General features: G+C 36.3%; 1 protein-coding gene across 5 annotated transcripts in view; it reads left to right on the plus strand.

The window, feature by feature from the left end:
• LOC107270333 (protein artichoke) overlaps positions 1-18,779 on the plus strand; it is a 57,120-nt gene that overhangs the window by 33,359 nt on the left and 4,982 nt on the right. For 2 of the 5 annotated variants that reach the window (XM_015745536.2, XM_015745611.2), the window contains exon 2: positions 16,710-17,109. In XM_015745536.2, the coding sequence (XP_015601022.1) occupies positions 16,736-17,109 (374 nt within the window). In that variant the 5' untranslated portion in view covers positions 16,710-16,735. Of the gene's footprint in view, positions 1-2,615; positions 2,754-2,843; positions 2,878-8,092; positions 8,151-16,709; positions 17,110-18,779 lie in introns of those variants that run through there. The other 3 variants (XM_025089094.1, XM_015745380.2, XM_025088993.1) reach the window with 3 other exon arrangements.

Genomic DNA, 18,779 nt, shown 5'->3' on the forward strand with positions numbered 1-18,779 from the left:
GAGGGCGCGGGGGGGGGGGGGGGATTTGGTAAAAGCGTGTTTTCTTAAAATTTAACAAAACTGGACTCTCACGTAAAAGTATTTATTACAGTACGTAGAATTCCTAGGTGCGTTCCTAGATTCCTGTATACACGGCGTGATAATGTCACTCTTAGAAATGTTAATTAAAGAAAAAAATTTACTTTATCACGACATAACAAAGGAATGCTATACGAAAGAGGTAACAACCAGCGGAAAGTTTAGTCGACTCAGGTTAATACGTGTTATCGATCACGTCCAATAAAGCAGCGGTTATAGTAGACCACCCATGTTACGGGTAAGTCCAATACGTCGTCTTGATGTACGACAAGTCGGATCAGGTTTAGCTTTCCTTGGATCAGACGAGGCTTTTCTTGTTGGTTCTGAGTCAAGGGTGAAGCGTGATTTTCGATTTTTAACGGGCGCACAAAATTCCTTGACCTCCCGGGGCGGCGCGAGGGGGAGGGGGAGGGGGAGGGATCCCCCTCCATCGAGTCAATTTTGTACGTTCTGCCCATGCACGTAACTTTTGTATCAAACAAGGACAAGCAGACTTTATCTTTACGAGGGGGATTCACGGAATAAAAGTTTTCTTTTTCTTTCCTTCTTGTTTTATGGACAGCTCACGAGCAAGAGGCTAGTTCTATTCGTTTCTCGATACTCGCCTCTTTGTATGGATGCCTAGGACGGCTTTCTGTGCGATGGGAATTAAAACAATGAATCTGCATAAGTTGTCCTGGATCTGTTTGGGTTAGGTTCCGTAAAATAAGATTATGCTTCCAGGTATCAAATTGGATCATGTGGATAATATGCGGCGTAACAACCCACATTGCAAATTCGACCTTAACCCGGGTTAATCCCTGCGTACGCATTACAACTGTGCGAAGGTTCAAAGGTAACGAAAAGTGGCAAATACTGTTGGGTAGCTCGGGTCGGATTAGGTTTATTGATTCAGAGTACTAAATTCGTTTACGAGTATGATACAATGATATAACCCAACTCCTGAACTTTATCTAATCACTCGACTAATTATAGCTGACGTGCTTCGTGTGTGTGTTACGTACAATTGAACGACACAATTTATTTAATCGGATCGTCCCATAAACAGCGTACGCTAATATTTCGAAATCATCGTTGGTCCATAGATGGGATGCAGACTTTTTTTTTTTTTTAACAAACCTATCATTCCAAGTAGCAGTTTTACATCCGTACAACGTATAGTAATATTAGATACGTCTGCAAGGATATCTATACAACATAGTAATTTGAACGTTGACGTGTTGTGTGTACATCTACGAAATATTCAAAATTCCCGCCAAATGAAATACATCCCAAGCAGCAAGGAATATCAATGAAATATCTTTAAATAGCTGCAAATTTCAAGTAAAGCTGTACCCCATAACGAACATCGCTAAAATATACACAGCATCAGATACCTTCTGGATATCCATATTTCTTTGAATGTATCTAAAAACTTTGGATATGCAAAAGAATACACTTCGTGTATGCTGTATGTGCCATAGATATATTTGAAAATGCCCACTTAGTTTTCAATCGAGTGCTGAAACTTTTGACTTAACCGTCGGTTCGAAAATCACTGTTAAAATTTACTTTTAATGTTTTTGGGACCTTCGTAAGGATAGCAGAGCCCGACGATCGGTTGTCATAAGATCAAATGCATCAACAATTCGCTGATGCTCAAGATGCCTTATTATAGATCACGTGTGATGCAAAACTTATTTCATTTATTTTTTTGAAAAAAAAAAAAAAAAAACTTGCTTCGTTTGTTCATGTGTTATTCATACGTATCTCTATCTCTAACTACCGTAACATAAATAAATACGTACACCTAAAGAAATGCAAAATCTCGTAATTTAAATATCGAATAGGCATGGAAATAATATTTCATTTACTAGATTTACTATCTATTGCTTAGATATTCTACGAGCGTTACCGTGATATCTACTGTTGATGTTGTATGTATTTCATTTGGCGGGAGCTTTGAATAAAACACAGACGTGCACACAACGTCAAGCTTAAAATTAGGGTATTGTATAGGAGATTCTTGCGGATATATATAACATTACTGTAACGTTGTACGAATGTAAAATTGCTACTTGGGATACAACATTAAACAATAGATATTATGATAACGTTCGTAAGATATCTAAGCAATATGTATTCGACGATAGAAACGTCTATGACAAGTGAAATATTATTATTATTTCCATGCCTATTCGATATTTAAATTACGAGATTTTTCGTTTCGTCAAGTGTATCTATTCATTTATATTTCGGAAACTGGAGATAGAGATACGTATAGATAACACATAAATAGACGAAGCAATTTTTCTTTTCCAAAAAAATAAATGAAATAATTTGTGTATTACAAGTGATCTTTAACAAGGCGTTTCAAGTACCAGCGAATTGTTGATGTCGTCACGAAGGTCCTAAAAATATAAAAAGTCAACTTTTAACGATACTTTTCGAGCCGTCGGTTAAGTTTGACGTTCCAGCACTGGATTGAAAACGTGCAACATCCTCGCAATTTTCTTTATTGGATATAACGTTATCCGAACGTTTGCAATTATTTTCAGGTATTTCATACATATTCGTTGCTGCCTGAGATACTTTACTTTCGACGTTCAACCGGGCAAAGATCATCTTGGCATCCCGTAGTGTAAACCACCTTGATACTTCGCTAAAAAAAGAATGCTGGAATTTATGACTCATAGGTAATACAGTTGTTGAGCTTGAATTAAAAAAAAAAAGTTATTCTAGTTAGTACTGCAATAGTATAACAGCTCAGTTGTTTTCTTTTTTAGATACGCTAACCAGTTATAATTAAGTATACTAATCGTAAGTATGCGATAATTTTTTTTATGATTATGATTTTTTTATGATTCACGTCATAAGTATGATAAGTGTCATATGACATGACGAGTCTCGCATAAAAAATATTATGAATAATTAATATTTTTTCAACCACCTGCACCTCTCTAGTATAATTGTTAGGCTCTTATTGTGTGACGTCATTCGTAATGTCTTAATTGAATAATTGAATTTGACAGTTAGAGCAGTGATAGACACGAGAATGACTGTGTAGCTATTAGTGTCATTGATAATTACGCTATCGCGCATGAATGCCAATAATCGCCATAATAACGTTAATGGCTACGTGAACTTCGAGCAACACCGTGACGAAGCATTGTCTCTTCGTCACGGATAAGAATCGCGAATACTGGGTGCCTGGAGCATACGCGTAATTCTCATTAGTTTAACATCCTCGTTGTACAGTTTCTTATCTGGTACGTAACATCCACTGCTATGCAACCACTAACCGCTGTGGTAATAACGGAAAATAGCAGGAATATTTGAAGCAGCATTTCGGATGTTCGTCCTGTAGCTAACTTCCGTACCAAGTTGGTCTGGAGACTGTCTTTCGACATTTCCTGTACACTTCGTTAATGACATGGAAAACTTTCATCCGAATTAAGTGATAAGTTGGAAGCGGCTTTTTGCTGATAATTTTTTCGGCCTAAAAATGACAATAGTAACGAGACGCAGAATTGCGCAAATTGTCAGCTATTTTTACGAGTGGGATATATACAGTACAGACTACTACCCTACCGCGCGCGCCAACCAATTGTCCCCCGAGCGGCTCGAGCGAAACTCGCAAAATTTAGGCGTTTTTTCAAACGGATAATTTAACCCCTTAGCGTACTCGTATTTGGATGCTTGAAAGCGCGTTTTAATCGTTGAAATGTCAGCTACAACGTGGGTAAATGTGAAACTTCTATTTCATCATTTACTAATGAAAAATGGCGGGGAAGCTTCGGGTGCGCTTGCGAAATCTCGAGATCTCCGTCGCGGGATCATTCCCGAGAAGAATAATTTTGTGAGAATCTGCAGTGTCATTAAAGATGATATTACACAGAAACTGGACCAGATTGGCCGACGCGTTCGGAAGTTATGGCCATTTAAGTGTTTTCACTTCAAGGGGGTGTAACTCCTCCTAGAGTGATCCTACAGGGGTTCCACGGGGGTGTTTTTTTAATGCCGAAGGATGCTCTCTCTCGTGCCATAATTAGAAATATGAATGTCCTTCCGGAACTACTAGATCTCGAACTTTTCAAAAAGTTCCAGAATTCACTTTTTCACTCCAACCCCTGCCATTCGGCCATTTTGGATCCGATCGGGATAAAACCTTTGCCATTCGAACGGGAAGGAAATTTCCTAAAAAATATGTCTTTGGTTTTTCGAAATCTGTCATACTTTCACAGAAATGTAAAAAAATTCAAGTTTTGCACTTCAATTGGACGTTACTGTATGTATAATTTTATGAAATAAACATATGAGATTTTTTTTATAACGTTTCCCAAGATTTACAAACGTGTTATTCGAAATTTTTGTGCTGTTAGAAATACCATTGTAAAGCAGTATACTTGGAAGTTTATTATCGCAAGAAAAATTAATGAGATATCTTATGGTCATTGGCCTTAAGCAAGTATAGACGACTTTCAGCAGGTTTCATGTTTATTTGGCTACGTGTATTCTACACGATTTTATTTTAATGCGAACCCACAGTACGTATCCTTCACGATATGGCCATTCGTATGCGGAAAATAATTGTTACAAATTAATCAAAATATGTGCATTGAATATCGTCGATTAATTAATTTAATAAGAAGTAGTAGTAGTGCGTTTATTGACAATGCAGAACATGGGACAGATTTACATTCTTAACAGAGCATCATATTACATAAATATTTTTCACATTTTGTTTGGTTGTCAATTGGCCATCGGCCAAAGTCCTTCAGCTGGATTGTCCTTTTTTGCGTGTCTACTACTTTTTTTTATATATATATAATTTGAGTATTTATTTGATTACCGGTGATCGTTGTTCATTCATGCGAGGTGGTAGGTAATATGTCGTGTGTGCGGGGTGTTTATGTTTACGCGTTTCGTTTTGATCGGATTAAGTGTTATATTCCAATAATTTAATGTAGTGGTTACAAAATACATGGATATAAAATTTATTATATGCGATTTGAATTGTTTACTATTCTTGTGTTTTTCAAATATTTTATTAAACTGTACTCCTTACATGAATTTTATGTCATGCAATTAATTCAAGTAAAGTATACATATATGTAAACGTTTGCAAAGTAAGTCATCGTCGTAATGTGTAGTACAATATTCATATACTTTCTATTTTCATAATAATTACTCTGGTATATATGAGTAGATAGTTAATAATTCATCATCGATTCATATGTCGGTTCTAGAATCATTTAATAAACTTTGCAAGCTATTTCCGTTTGTTAAATTTATATCTCATTTGATACAAGTGCTATTATGTATTGCATCATATAGCTTAAATGATGCAAAATAATACATAATAACAATGTAAGTTTATTATTTTATAGAAAGCATTCGTTAAAGGCATTAACGAATATAACAAAAATTACGCAATCATACGATAAACGCTTGAATTTTTAATTTTAAGATATAGGTCAGATTCTCTATTTTTATAAATTATTTTTTACACATGCTTCGATAAAAGTTTAATCATATCTTATTATTTATAATTCACATTGCACATATATATATATATATATATATATATACACTGTGACGTCAATTTCACGATCGAGCCTCGTCGGGAGATGAGAGACTGCGCAACTTACGCGATTCCTTCGCGTTCCAGGCAACCCAGGGCTAACACATACAATTCAAAATAATACCTCTGGTATCGTTGGGCGCCAGGTTCCAAAACGGAAACCACGTATCAACTTCTACGGTTCGTCTTCGCGTGCCTACGTTGGCTAACTCAGCTATGCGGAGGCGGCGTGGATCTTTAAGAGTAAGGACAACTTCAACAAAATGAATACTCCGGCTTTTTGGATCAATAATAACAAAATCGATCGTTTATTGTGCGCCACTTTCGGACGTGACCACGCGGATATAAGAAAATCCAAATTTGACAATTTCGAAATAAATAATGGACCCAATAAGATCGCGACTAAAACAACAACGAATGACAATATCAGTTTCAGCTTAAGTCCTAATCCGAATTTCTACGTACAAAGTTCGCGATCTATTCCGCGCAGTCTAACTCTTACAGTTCGCTAACTAAAGTACAATCGTACAATCCGATAAAATTCGATACTTTCAACCGTCAATAAATACTTACGGACAATTCGCTATCGATTCAATTACATACAATCTCAATTTTTGAGTCAATTCAACAATATAAGGCGATTTAATCGCGATACATTGACAACACGACCTCAAGGACTATTCCGTGTCTCTCGGCAACACGTCCCTAACGTGAACGCGGTACAATAAAATTCGGAGATCTAACCCTCAACATTGCCGAGAGAACTTATCATTCAAACACATTCATATTCAGTTCGATCTACAACACGCGATAAATATGTATGTCCACGATGGGCAACATATTTACGCGAACACAGTCGAAATCGATTTACGCGAAAATCAAACAACAAAATCAGAAATCAACAAATTCGGAACTTCGTTAGCCCTTGAGGTAGTGGCATCTTGCCTGGATTCTTCTCTAATACGCGTTTTCCCGCGTAACACGACAGTTCCCACCGAGGACCTGACGGGGTAAAATCTATTGCCACGTCACAACACATATTGTATATCCATTCAGAATTTTCCATATAGGTTTTTATGTATTTACATATGTATATGGATGCTGCGACTGGTCAGTTCTCTTTTTCATTATGACTGACAGATCGTTTATATGGTTAGCTTCGAAACATTTATCAATTGACAGCTGACACGAAACATTAATAGATGCATTAGGTTACAATTTTTAATGACAAAATATCGATTTTTTTAAAACAAAAGTCAAACTCTATTTGTCATGATATCCTGTCGGAACACATGTTATACGTAAAACCTTTTTTTTTCAAAATAGACAACGTGCAGACAAATTTTAAAAAATTTGTTTTTATTGAAATATTTATGAAATTGCAGATCACTATGAAGTATGATGACCTCGCTTGTATCTAGAGAAATAAAAATCGTGCGAAATTCTGTCCTACATAACCATGATAATTTACGTGATATTAAATAAAAAATAAGAAATTATCACTTTCATGTGATGTCAATCCTCAAAAATAATAATAATTCAACTGAAGTAGACTGGATCGTATAAATCAAATGAATACTTAATCGTTAGGTGCTGCCTTTGTTCTTACTTAATATGTTCTAATTTTTCGATCGCATTCAATTACAATTATTTGATGATCTCAGAAAAACTTATTACAGAAATCTATGCGAAGGGCTGATTCGACGACGATTATTTGATTGGTAATTCGTTGGAGGTTAACGCCCGTCTGGATTAATTTCAATGGTAAAGCTACCCGTGTCAATATTTTCTGAACAAATAACGGCTGGTAATTGAAATCGTGTGTAGAAAGTATTCTTCGTCGTCTGCAAACTCACGCGCTTATCCGCCATTTGATACTCCACTATCGTTATTTCATCACTATCAATTCTTAGTATTGCGCAATGCTCAAATCTATTCAATATGAAATTTATGTTTTTACAAATATTTTGTTCCATCGAAATTAGAGCTAATTAAACTTCGTAACATATATGTATCGCTGATTAATATTTTTCCCTCTGCTACGAATTTTTTGCCTATTTTGCGTGATATCTTCATTTATTTTTTGTTCACATTCGTCTTGTTTCGCCTGCCATATTTATTATGAAATGCTGTAACATTCTGTGCGTACCATGTAAAATGGAATTCGTTGACGGTATCCGTAAACTTCGGTATTTACCTACTAATTAGTTTAATGCCGACGTTTGCTCTTCATTCTGTAATATTTATTTACAATCAGCTGGTCTTCGTGTGGAATTTTAACGGTTTTTCTTTGTTTAAATTTTATTTCAATATTTGTCGTCTAGTAGAATATTTAAAAAATACAAAAACACTTCCATTACTAATGGCAAATGGAGAGTACATACATATGATTAGTGAAGTCAACCAGTATTCTTTATTTATATTAAACATTACGAGGACGTTTTTCAATCACGGGTCTAACAAACAATGAGAAAAAAAATACTTGGACTGATTTCACAATATGTTTCAAGTAAGTATATCGATTTTTCTTGAAGACTATTAGCATGCATTTCGGCATTGAAAATCGACCTGGCCTTTCGACATTCAATATACTTTTTTTGATCTCGTGTTCCATGACCTATGTTCGGTCATCCTGCTGTAAGTATGCGTTTGCGTGCTTCATAATAATTGTTTATTCGAAATTTCATCTTGTTTTTTTCAATGCACATTTGCACTTACGTCACGAGCAAAAGATATGCGCAGGATTCAAAGTTCGATATTGATTTGCATTGAAATAAAGAATCTCGCTACCTTTAACCTACAGTATGTCTGCTTGAACGATAGCCGATAATTCTGAAAAGATAGTACACGAAGTATCCGTAATACCGAATGAAAATAATTTAAACTACAAAATAGTATTTCATATAGTATATGTGAAATGAAATATGCTAAACTGTACTAATTGAAGCAATCCTGTGCAGTTGCATCGGACTATAAATATAATGGTCCTCGATAGATTTATATCTTTCAATTGAAATTGGTTATTAATTATAAACGGCTCGTGTAAAAAACAAATTATATTTATCTTGGCAGATATCTCATCTTTGCAGATACGAGATAATCACGGACGTGAAATGCATTAATTTGACTTGAGTACATTACGCGTTTGTCGTGGAAAAAAAAAAAGTTTTCAATATACCTGTGTGATTTAATATAATCGCATTGAATATTTTAAACTAATCGAAAGGCCGGGTGACGCAATTCTTCCATTCACTAATTCTCGAAAAACTACGTACTGCAGAGACACGTGAGTTGCGAGAGCAACGTTGCATTCGTATTAAGTTTTTGCAAAAAGTTTAAAGTTCGAAAAAGACATGGAAATATTTCGTTGTCTTGTCTGACATGTAAAGTCGTTTCCATGTATAGATTCTTATGTGTCGCTCCCATGTAGCAGCATTTCACGAACAGTCTGAAGTTCCTGCATGTATTAAAATTGATACTAGAGCACACAGTATGCGTTATCAATTATCAATTAATTTAATTATAAAGTATTTAATTTCAAGTAGAACTTATCAGGGACACAAGCTCAGTATGCATATATTATATGAGTACGTACGAGAATATGCTTTTACATAATGAAAGTACGACATGCCTCTCTCCCCTATAAATAGAACAATGAAAGTTCGTTATAATTGTTTAATCTCTGGGCTTATTTATACAAAGGAATAAATACTTAATGTATAATCGAGGATAACAGCAATTATTAATAACTCGAATGAATAGGTGCACTTTCTTTCTTTCAATTAAACGCTCGTTACTTATTATCACTAGCTATTATAACTCTTCGGTATTATTATTTTTAATATCAATGTACAGTATATATTCTGAGACGACGAGATCCAATTGGTATTCCCAACGAATGCGTCGCGCATAATATTAACAGAGGGCGTCCTACTGGCGTGCCTACGGACGCCTGGACACGGAACGTGTTAAGTGGATGAATAATGGCTCGATCGTGTCGTGTCGTTTCCAACCAAGGGAAAATTCGGGAATTCGGGTATTCTCGGGGTTAAGTGATCGACGAATCGGAAGCGGGTTTATTGGTATTCCGTTGAACGACAATGTCCGCCGACGATGTTCGAACCCTCTCAATAATGTTCCGCGAACAAAGGAACGTGCATCAATATTCGTAAGCGGATTACCGTAGACGCATCCTTCTGTAAGGATTCCTTTCGTGACGTTTCTTTCTTCAGGAGTGACAATATTTGACGGTTATATCAAAGGGCGTCGCACTCGAGTCACGCGGAATTTAATGATTCCTCTGTACTCGTAAGAAATTCGGAGAAACTATGTCAGTCGAGCATGTCCTGAAAAGATTTTGCACGTCAGATGTAACTCGAACTAGGTGAAATTATGGATTTTTCTTATATGGCATTACGTCACTGTATTCGCGATAAATATATGCGTGATATAACTTTTGTTGAGTTCATGAACTTGCGACATCAGCGAAAAAATGATATTTTGTATGTGTAAAGCGATTTGCTTGTTTCATTCATATATTTATATAATTTTATTTTTTCTTTATATAGGCGAGAGTGCCCAATGTATTTTTTATTTTTTATTTGTATTTTTTTTTTTTTGGAATACTTACCAAATTATTAAGTGGAGAGTTTGTTTTCATACAAAAATTTTACTCGTAACCGATACTCCTTGATGAATGCGAACGAATAAATAATACCTTGCCTGCGTATGAAATATGAAATACTCATTTTTCTTTTAAATTACGTAAACGCCTTCTCGGAAATTTGCAACTATTATTATATACAATTTAATTGGAATGTGAGAACATATTTATTTTTTTATTAAATTTTATAGCAACATGCTTGATTACGAATTTGAAATAAATTGTCGATATTCTGTTGAAAACTTAGTGACTGATCTGATTCAGAATACCTGATAAGAAAACCATAGACGTATATAATGAATACATAGATTCGCCAAACAAAAAGAAAATCTCTTGATGGAATTGCTGACTATTGCGCGACATTCTTGAGAAAATATATCCCCGTATACGATGATGACATTACTTCGGCCCTTTTAACGGCGCCATTAAAATCTCGACCTTTCCCCTTTGTCTTCATTCGGTAAAATGGTTCAGGGTTCTTTCTCCCAGCGCCTATAGTCTTTAGTACGATGTTCTTTCTTCTCGTTCAGTTATACATTCTGTTACGTCTTACCTCTCTCCCACCTCCTTTTTTTTTCTTTACCATTCGTCTAATTAAAGCATTACTCACCTTTGAGCATCAACTATAAAGACAATTAGTCCTTCTTTTATTTATGAACTCTCTTCGTATTCGTAGAAATGACGTTTTTCTGTATGAATATTTCTTTTTTACGTACTAGAGGATCTCTCAGTGTACGTCTATCCTTGATAGTCTTGGGTAATAAAAAAAACCCACTGAAATGAACAAAAATAAATAAAATTATCGTGAGACTACGAATACATTTGAAGGTTCGTTGTATCGCTTTTTATGGTTATTTCATTTGAAAAAGTCAGTTTGTTCACCAACTATGTAATTGACATTTTTGTGAATGAAAAGACGAACGTAAAGACGTACCTTTTGTGCATGGAGAACTCGAAAGAAAAACAATTACCAGTTTATTCTACAAGCCAGGTGAAACTGGAGGCAACAGATTTCTCTGTAATAATGTAATAACAGTTTACCGAATAAATTTTTTAACTTAAAAGAAAAAAAATTGTGCACGAATCATTGTTTCATTTATGCAGTAAGAAATAATAGTGACAATAGTAACTCTTGAATTACGTATAAATCTTATAGCTCGTGTCCTTCTGTGTTTTCTTTTTGATGGATATATCGAACGGGTATGGGCGTTCATGCATGATGCGATCCTCATGGAGCAAGGGGAAGTCTATTATGAGAAAGCGCGAAAAGAAAGGAAAGGACATAGCAGTCGTAGCTATGGGAGAAAAATAAAGGGTTTTCCCCATTCTTTCATAGTTCGCCGCCCAGTACATACATAACGAATGGCTGTACCGGCTGTACCGTAACTTTCTTTCACGATCTTTTATACCGTACATGCAAGCGTTCGCAAGCTAAATTTTACTCTTTGGCCTATTAATCATTTAAATAGTTATTTTTATGGATATCGGCATGAGAAATTGGCGTAAACTATGTGCACGTTGGTTACGTTCATCATGTGCATCCGGTAAATTATCTGTACACGTTATACCTTGGAACGAACCACCTGTACTTCTTCTCAACTGAGGAAAATCTCACCGAAATCTAAAACTGTATTGCGTAAGTAGAATTGAAAATGACTCGCGGGTATAGTGTGCATGCGTTAATAGAAATATAAATCAATTGTAAGACTATGTACATGAAATTTGTGTAAATTTCATATATGTAAATTACAACCTAAAACACTAGCTTGAGGTTCGATCGTACAAAATTTCGTTTGCATTACGAAGATGCACTAATTTTTTAATACAGCGTATAACTCGTGTACTAAATACTCGTAATTTTGAATTCCGTATTGTAAAAAAAAAAGTAATGGTCATGATAGAGAAATGAACCTGAAATATATGTAATATTGTTTACTCAATTAGCTCGATACAATCCTCATACCGTTAGCATATATGCAATCGATTTTTTTTTATTTCCTTCATTTTTTTTCACTACGCGTGATTATACCTGTCGGGTAAAACGAACTGGTGAACAAATGTACCTGTCCGGACAGTACAAAGTCGGGCAAAACGAGTTGTCGAGCAAATGGCCTGATACAGTTTATTTCATTTACTTTAGTCATTTTATAATCTTCGTTCGTTTTTGTTACACGCTTTTTCCATTGAGCGTTGAAAATACAAAGCAATTATTTTCTAACCAAGCAAACAGCGTCTATAGAAATGCTTTATTGAATTGATTTACAGGTCGTTACGTTTCGGCGTGCAATATCTATGTATCACAACAAAAAAAAACGGACATTTTTTTCTGATATAGTCAAATAATCTCGTGTTAACATAATTCATAAAATAAGCATCTGAACTCTTCTTCGCGTTAAATGCGCTTGTTCACCGAACATTGCGGTTTTTCAAAATTCTATTTTTTCCCCCTACTTTACTTTTCGACAGTATTAAATATTCTCGAGTAAATGGAATTTCCTCAACATTTTTTTTTTTTTTTTCAAAAAAAAATTCGTACAGGTACATTTGTTACGTTTATTCGTAACATTTGTGCTCCGTCGTCAAGGCCAATCGACAATAAGAGACATGCAAGGTTCTTCGGCGACGTCACGCTAAGGATTACGAGACAGCCGGTACTTTTTCGAGTTGCCAGAGAAGAGGGCCAAGACACGACAGAGATGAGGAGAATCTGGAGGGGAGAAGACAAGGGATGGAGAGAGACAGAGACGACTGGGTTGGTAGATGGTAGAAAACTAGTCGAGAGTTGGGACCCTCCGTTTCGCGTTGGATGCTTTCCACGCTTGACTACTCTCGAGAACCTCGCGTCGCGTTACTATTGCCACTCGACCATGTATACAGGCTGTTCAAAGAGTCCCTACGTGCCTCCCCTTCCCGAAGATGGCTCATGGCTCCCGGCTGAATTGTCATCTCGAGATTCTTCGACAAAGTGCTTGCTGTTACTACTATGCAAATATTAACATACATGGGCTGTATGCAGTCAAAAACTTCTTCGATACACGAGACATCAAATGCCAGTTTCAGTCTCAATAATTTTTAGTCTATTTTATTTTTATCAACTTTAATTCCTGATCCACCCTTGATCCGTTAATATACTCTTCGTCAATTTGGAATGATTAATCAATCCTAATATGGAAATTGGGTGATTTTTATCCGAAACAGAGAAAGAGCCTTTCCTCCTATAATGATACATTGTTTAAGGTTATATCATATCGTTAGCTACACAGTGATAATTATAATCAAAAAAGATGTAAGCGTGTCAATGTGTTTTCTGTTTTTTTTTCCTGCCAAAACAAAATGAAAGATTTTGTACAATTACTTAGACAGAGCGGATCTACAAATTACGTAGAATTAAGATCGGTATATTTATTGTTTTTTTGAAGTTGATAAATGACAAATATATTTTTTAATCAATTTTACGTATTACACCGTCAGGTAATAGCCGTGTACATTCTGGTACGATAGTCGAAATTTTGTACAGTACTATTCATGATTCACGATTCTCGTGCAAATCGAACTTTTCGCTCTGATTGATTTCAATAAAAAAAGAAATACGCCGGATAATTTCAATCTGAATGAAACCTCCTGGTCAGACTTCGGGCTTGGTCATCCGGTGGTTTTCGTGGAAAAATAAAATACCACGAGGTGAAGTAGCGCTTTCGCGTAAGTGCATGCAGATTCCGGTGCCTTAAGTGCATGAGCAAACGATTTCACGAGGGTCGTTTTTCATCAAGACGAAAAATAGTGTTGGTCAGTTTCCTCTTAGGAATAAATTTCAAACCAAGAGGGTCATCAGTTTACAGGAGCCGACCGGACCAGTGAAATAAGAGCACGATGGTCGATCGTTAGCTGAGAATTTTGGCACAAGAAAATCCAAACGGTATTTGCTTATGAATGACCGTGCTGTACTGGTTCCCATACACTTCCCATTATGGCAACTGATAGATTCACCAATTGGACAATGGTGCATATTGCGTACTGGATACTGAATAGCTGATGAAGGATGCTGGATGCTCTACGTTTCGCTCGACGGAAGGATGATTGATGGGGTTACTCCAACCGATGACTATTTGCCTCCAAACGAAATCCAGGATATGGAGAAACGCTGCTACTACACGACGTGCCTATTAAATTTAATACTCGTCAACGCCCCATATGGATTTGCCTTTGATTCGCGTTCGCTGTTGAAAGAGAACGAGATGAAACGTGTGTCTAAAAAAAAAATTGATAAAATGAAATTTCCGTGAACGAATCGGTCGCGCGTTATAGGTCTGATGCAGTGAGACTCGCCATAGTCGTTGGACACCACGTGGCCATGGATTTTAAATTGTTAGGTTAGGTTACGTAAGCACGCGCGGAGACGGTGAGAAATTTGAGTCCGCTGCGATACTACTTTATCAGTGCTTATCTCTCTGATGTATTTTACTCTGGTAGTTTCAGACCATCTGCAGAGCCATGCTTCTGTCTGATACTACCTGTTAGACCCTCGTCAACGCTTTAGACGCTTTTATACCTGTGCAGGTGTGATGACTGATGCGCAGATGCAAGCTATCTAATGTGGCTTTTAGACTTGTAGCTATCTAGGTTAGTCGCAAATCGGCTTACGTAAATATACAGAAATTTAATGTCGTTTCGTGTTACATCCGCAGCTTCGTGTTTACGTACGAATGGGACAATTATTAATACAGCGACGTGAAAGCTGTGCACAGTATACGCAACGAAGTTGTACGATTTTACTTAATGTGCTCGGAGAGAAACAAGAAAAATTATTGAAACGGATCGGAGTAGTCTAGAATAATTATGACGTCATCGTCTTATACAGAAACTTCGCATCGAAATATGCTACATCATTTTTAACATTTTATACTGGAAATATTTTTATTCTTCATCTCCGATTGTTGGGCTTTCTTTTTCTTATCATTTCTTACAAAGCACAGTGCGTAAGAGTTGACAGTTCAAACATTCGTCTTTAGTTATGTAAAACGCTGAAATTGCTCTATTTTGTTTATCGTATGACACGAAGTATCTATTATTATTTGTAAGACAGTTTGAAGTCAACGAACAATTTTTTTTTTTACTTCAGTCATCGGATCAATTTCCTTAATTGCTACTAATTAGGCTTATTTGCATTCATCGATCATAAACCGAGATGAATATACTTACATAGGTTTACATATGTACCAGATTAAGTTGATACGTTTGAATTAATCCTGCACGTGCAGACAATTTGTATGATAAATACTAATTACCTTCCTTCTTCTACACCCGCTTTCTTCGCGTATCTTAACTAGTGCATAAAATTTACATGCACGAAGCACAACCGGATCTGGTCTATCTAAATACGTATTACTTTTTAATTATCATTTTAAACACGTCTGTCACTGCTCAGAAGTAATTTTGTGATCGTATCTTTAAAGCGATATTATTATAAATATACGTGTTGGATATTGATTATATGATTATATACACTTGACGGGTAATTTACAACTTGATCTTATACATACGTCGATCAATATGCTGAACGTCTGTTGAGAGACGTTGGGACACAATGTCTCATGAATTTCATGGATCTACATACGTCGCCTGTCTTCCTATCTAGGGAAGCATTAACGTGGGTTCAAGATTCGTTGAGTGTCTAGAGTGTCGGCTCGCCAATTTCACCAGTTGCCGATGATTTAGAGAACAGTCGCCCAAGTCTACGCATGAACTTGACAGCGTTGTGCCTCTAAGAGGGTGTAAACTGACAACGAGATATAGCGAAGTTAGATTGCGACGAGATAAGCCAAAATTATTATTATTGTTGTTGTTATTATATTCTAAGTCACGAACTAGGAAACATATTACGTTTGGCCTTAGGTTCATTTTATACGACGAATAATGCTATTTTATTGTGTTCCTTGGAAATGTTGATGAACAAAAGAGATGAAAGAGATCTTTTACATCACTGTGATACAGCCAGTGGTTGATCTTGCATGATTATGAACTCTCAAATCCAGTTTGTCCGCGATCAAAATATTCTATGAAAAAAAAAATGTTGATAAAGCCAGTAACTTGATTTTTTATTTATTCGGGATTGCTGTTAAAGTATTATAACTTGGGTCAAGCTTTTTGGACAGGAAATTTGAATCGTGAAAATTTGGTATTTTATGGATTTGCGTATGACGTACGACTTAAGAATCATCTTGAGTCATTGATAGATATATGTCATTTAAAAATAATAATGTTTGAAAAAAATAAACTTTTTGCCTCTTCATGATGGGAACATTAATTAGGTTTAAGAAAATTTCACAAAATGATGTGCTGCATGGTGAATTATCGTTTTGTGTTAAGGTAAGCTTGATTTTTAATTGAATAATACTTTTGTTGCAGATCTGAAGGGGAGCAAGGCGATTAAAATGGCGGTGATGATGCTGCTAGTCATTTTATTTGCAACAGGGCTAGCCTTAAATGGCGAACTCCTGGAACAGGACTGCCCTGTGGATTGTCACTGCCATTATTTTCGCATCAATTGGGTGACTGATTGCTCCGAGAGCAATCTGACGAGCATACCTTATGACGAGCTGAGTCCAAACGTTTACATCCTTGATATGAATGGGAACAACGTGGCACATTTGGGTCCGTTCCCACGCGATATCAAGCTCAGACGACTGCAAATGGCACACAATAAACTTACTGAACTCAGTTACGAGTCTTTCGCAGGACTCAATTATCTTCTTGATGCAGATTTCTCGTATAACTCCATCTCTCACGTTGACCCTGAAGCTTTTAGGTAAGTCGAAAAGACTATTCTTTTTTATTGCACTCTTCTATTATGTTCCAAGGCTCAAGTGATTGGCTAGACTAACATCTCCATGGCTTTGGATGTGACAAGAATGTCTAAGGAAGAATTTGGTTCGTTCAAAAAAATCCAATACAGTACCGAAAAAAAATAATTTTCCTCAAGGTCTTCATACCTTTAAAGTTTTGAAAGACATCGTTGGTTCTTTAAATGACATAAGAAAGAATGTTAATTAGATTTAAAGATCTCTAAAATGCTGGATTTAGTCCGATTTATAATATTCTATCGGTATTGACGGCAGGAGACGGGTATAACAAGATTAGTATTTAAAAAAGATCTTATTGAGTCTGCTGTCCTAGTTTTTATTATTAGTAACAGCGAGTATCGCTTAAGTAACACAGAGCCACTTCATGGATGATGATATTTATTGATCTATGGTATAAAAAATAGCTACATGGTGTTAGCCAATCACTATGTTTTTATTAAAAAATTCATACCTATAAGCGTGTTCGCCTTTGCTTGTAAGTTCATGTTTTGTTCAAATCAATATAATTGCAAATAATATGAGTATATTTATTAATTACGTGTATGCTATGTGTATTCTGGTACAGTTGATTCCTTGGATCCATGCTGCCATTTAAGGAGGAACTATATGTATAATATATGGTAACCTTTACTTTTCCCGATTCGGATCTCCAGATCCGGCGGGTTCGAGCCGGTAACTCGGTGAATGGAAATAGTAAATTAATTTGACGGAACAAAGAATGAATCAACGTGGGTTTTGTTAATAGAAGAAGAACAGAGTAAAATAGTGTTATAAGGTGCCCAGCTTAGGGAATGCTGGTTACAGCTGGTTAGTGAACAGTGTTCAATAGTATGAAGAAATGATAAGTCAAAGCGACATGCAGAAATTATAATAACTGATAGATAAGTTTTGTGATTTAATTTAAATACAAACTCGTGATCCTAACTACGTACAGATATTTCTAACTCGTCAAATTTTACTATTTATCTCTCTTAATACCGAATTGAGTTAGGATGGGGTCGCGTCTAAATGCAGCCGCCGTCTAGCGGAATTTGAATAAAGGGTTGACTCATTAAATGAAAAGCGTCGTGCTGATGAGCAGTCTTGTGAGAACTCGTGAGCACAGGTTGACTCGTCCCTATCACAGACAACGCACTATCTCTGGCATGTAAAAAAGACGTTTTCCCAGAGTAGTGGGTTGTACAGAAAAATTCTGGTAAAATTATGATGGCATGTTACGGGAGGGGCACTATTATCCTAATTTTCAAAGTAACGTCCCGTGTAAATACGGAAAGTGGTTTTACCTCGCAGAGAAGGCGGTTTGCTCCTAGCCCAAGACGGTTTGCTTGTTCTTACGATAGTCAGAAGTATCTTTACAATTGTGGTCAAGCGGGACGATTTGCCGGGTTGCCCGAGACGGTTTGCGATTTCTTTTTAGAAGATACCCTAGCTAACGCAAGTGGCAGAATGCTCTGGCTAGGATACCCTCGGATGGTAGGTTGGGTGAATTGAGGGGTGCGGAGGATTTATACGTCGCGATGCCTAAATATGTAATGTTACTAGTTCGTATGGAAGGTTATTCGGGCTCGCGGGATTCTATCGTGGCACTCCGAATATGGCTTGATGTATTGGTTAC

This window comes from Cephus cinctus, unplaced genomic scaffold (genome assembly GCF_000341935.2).
Source record: "Cephus cinctus unplaced genomic scaffold, Ccin1 Ccin1_scaffold0008, whole genome shotgun sequence".
NCBI lineage: Eukaryota > Metazoa > Arthropoda > Insecta > Hymenoptera > Cephidae > Cephus > Cephus cinctus.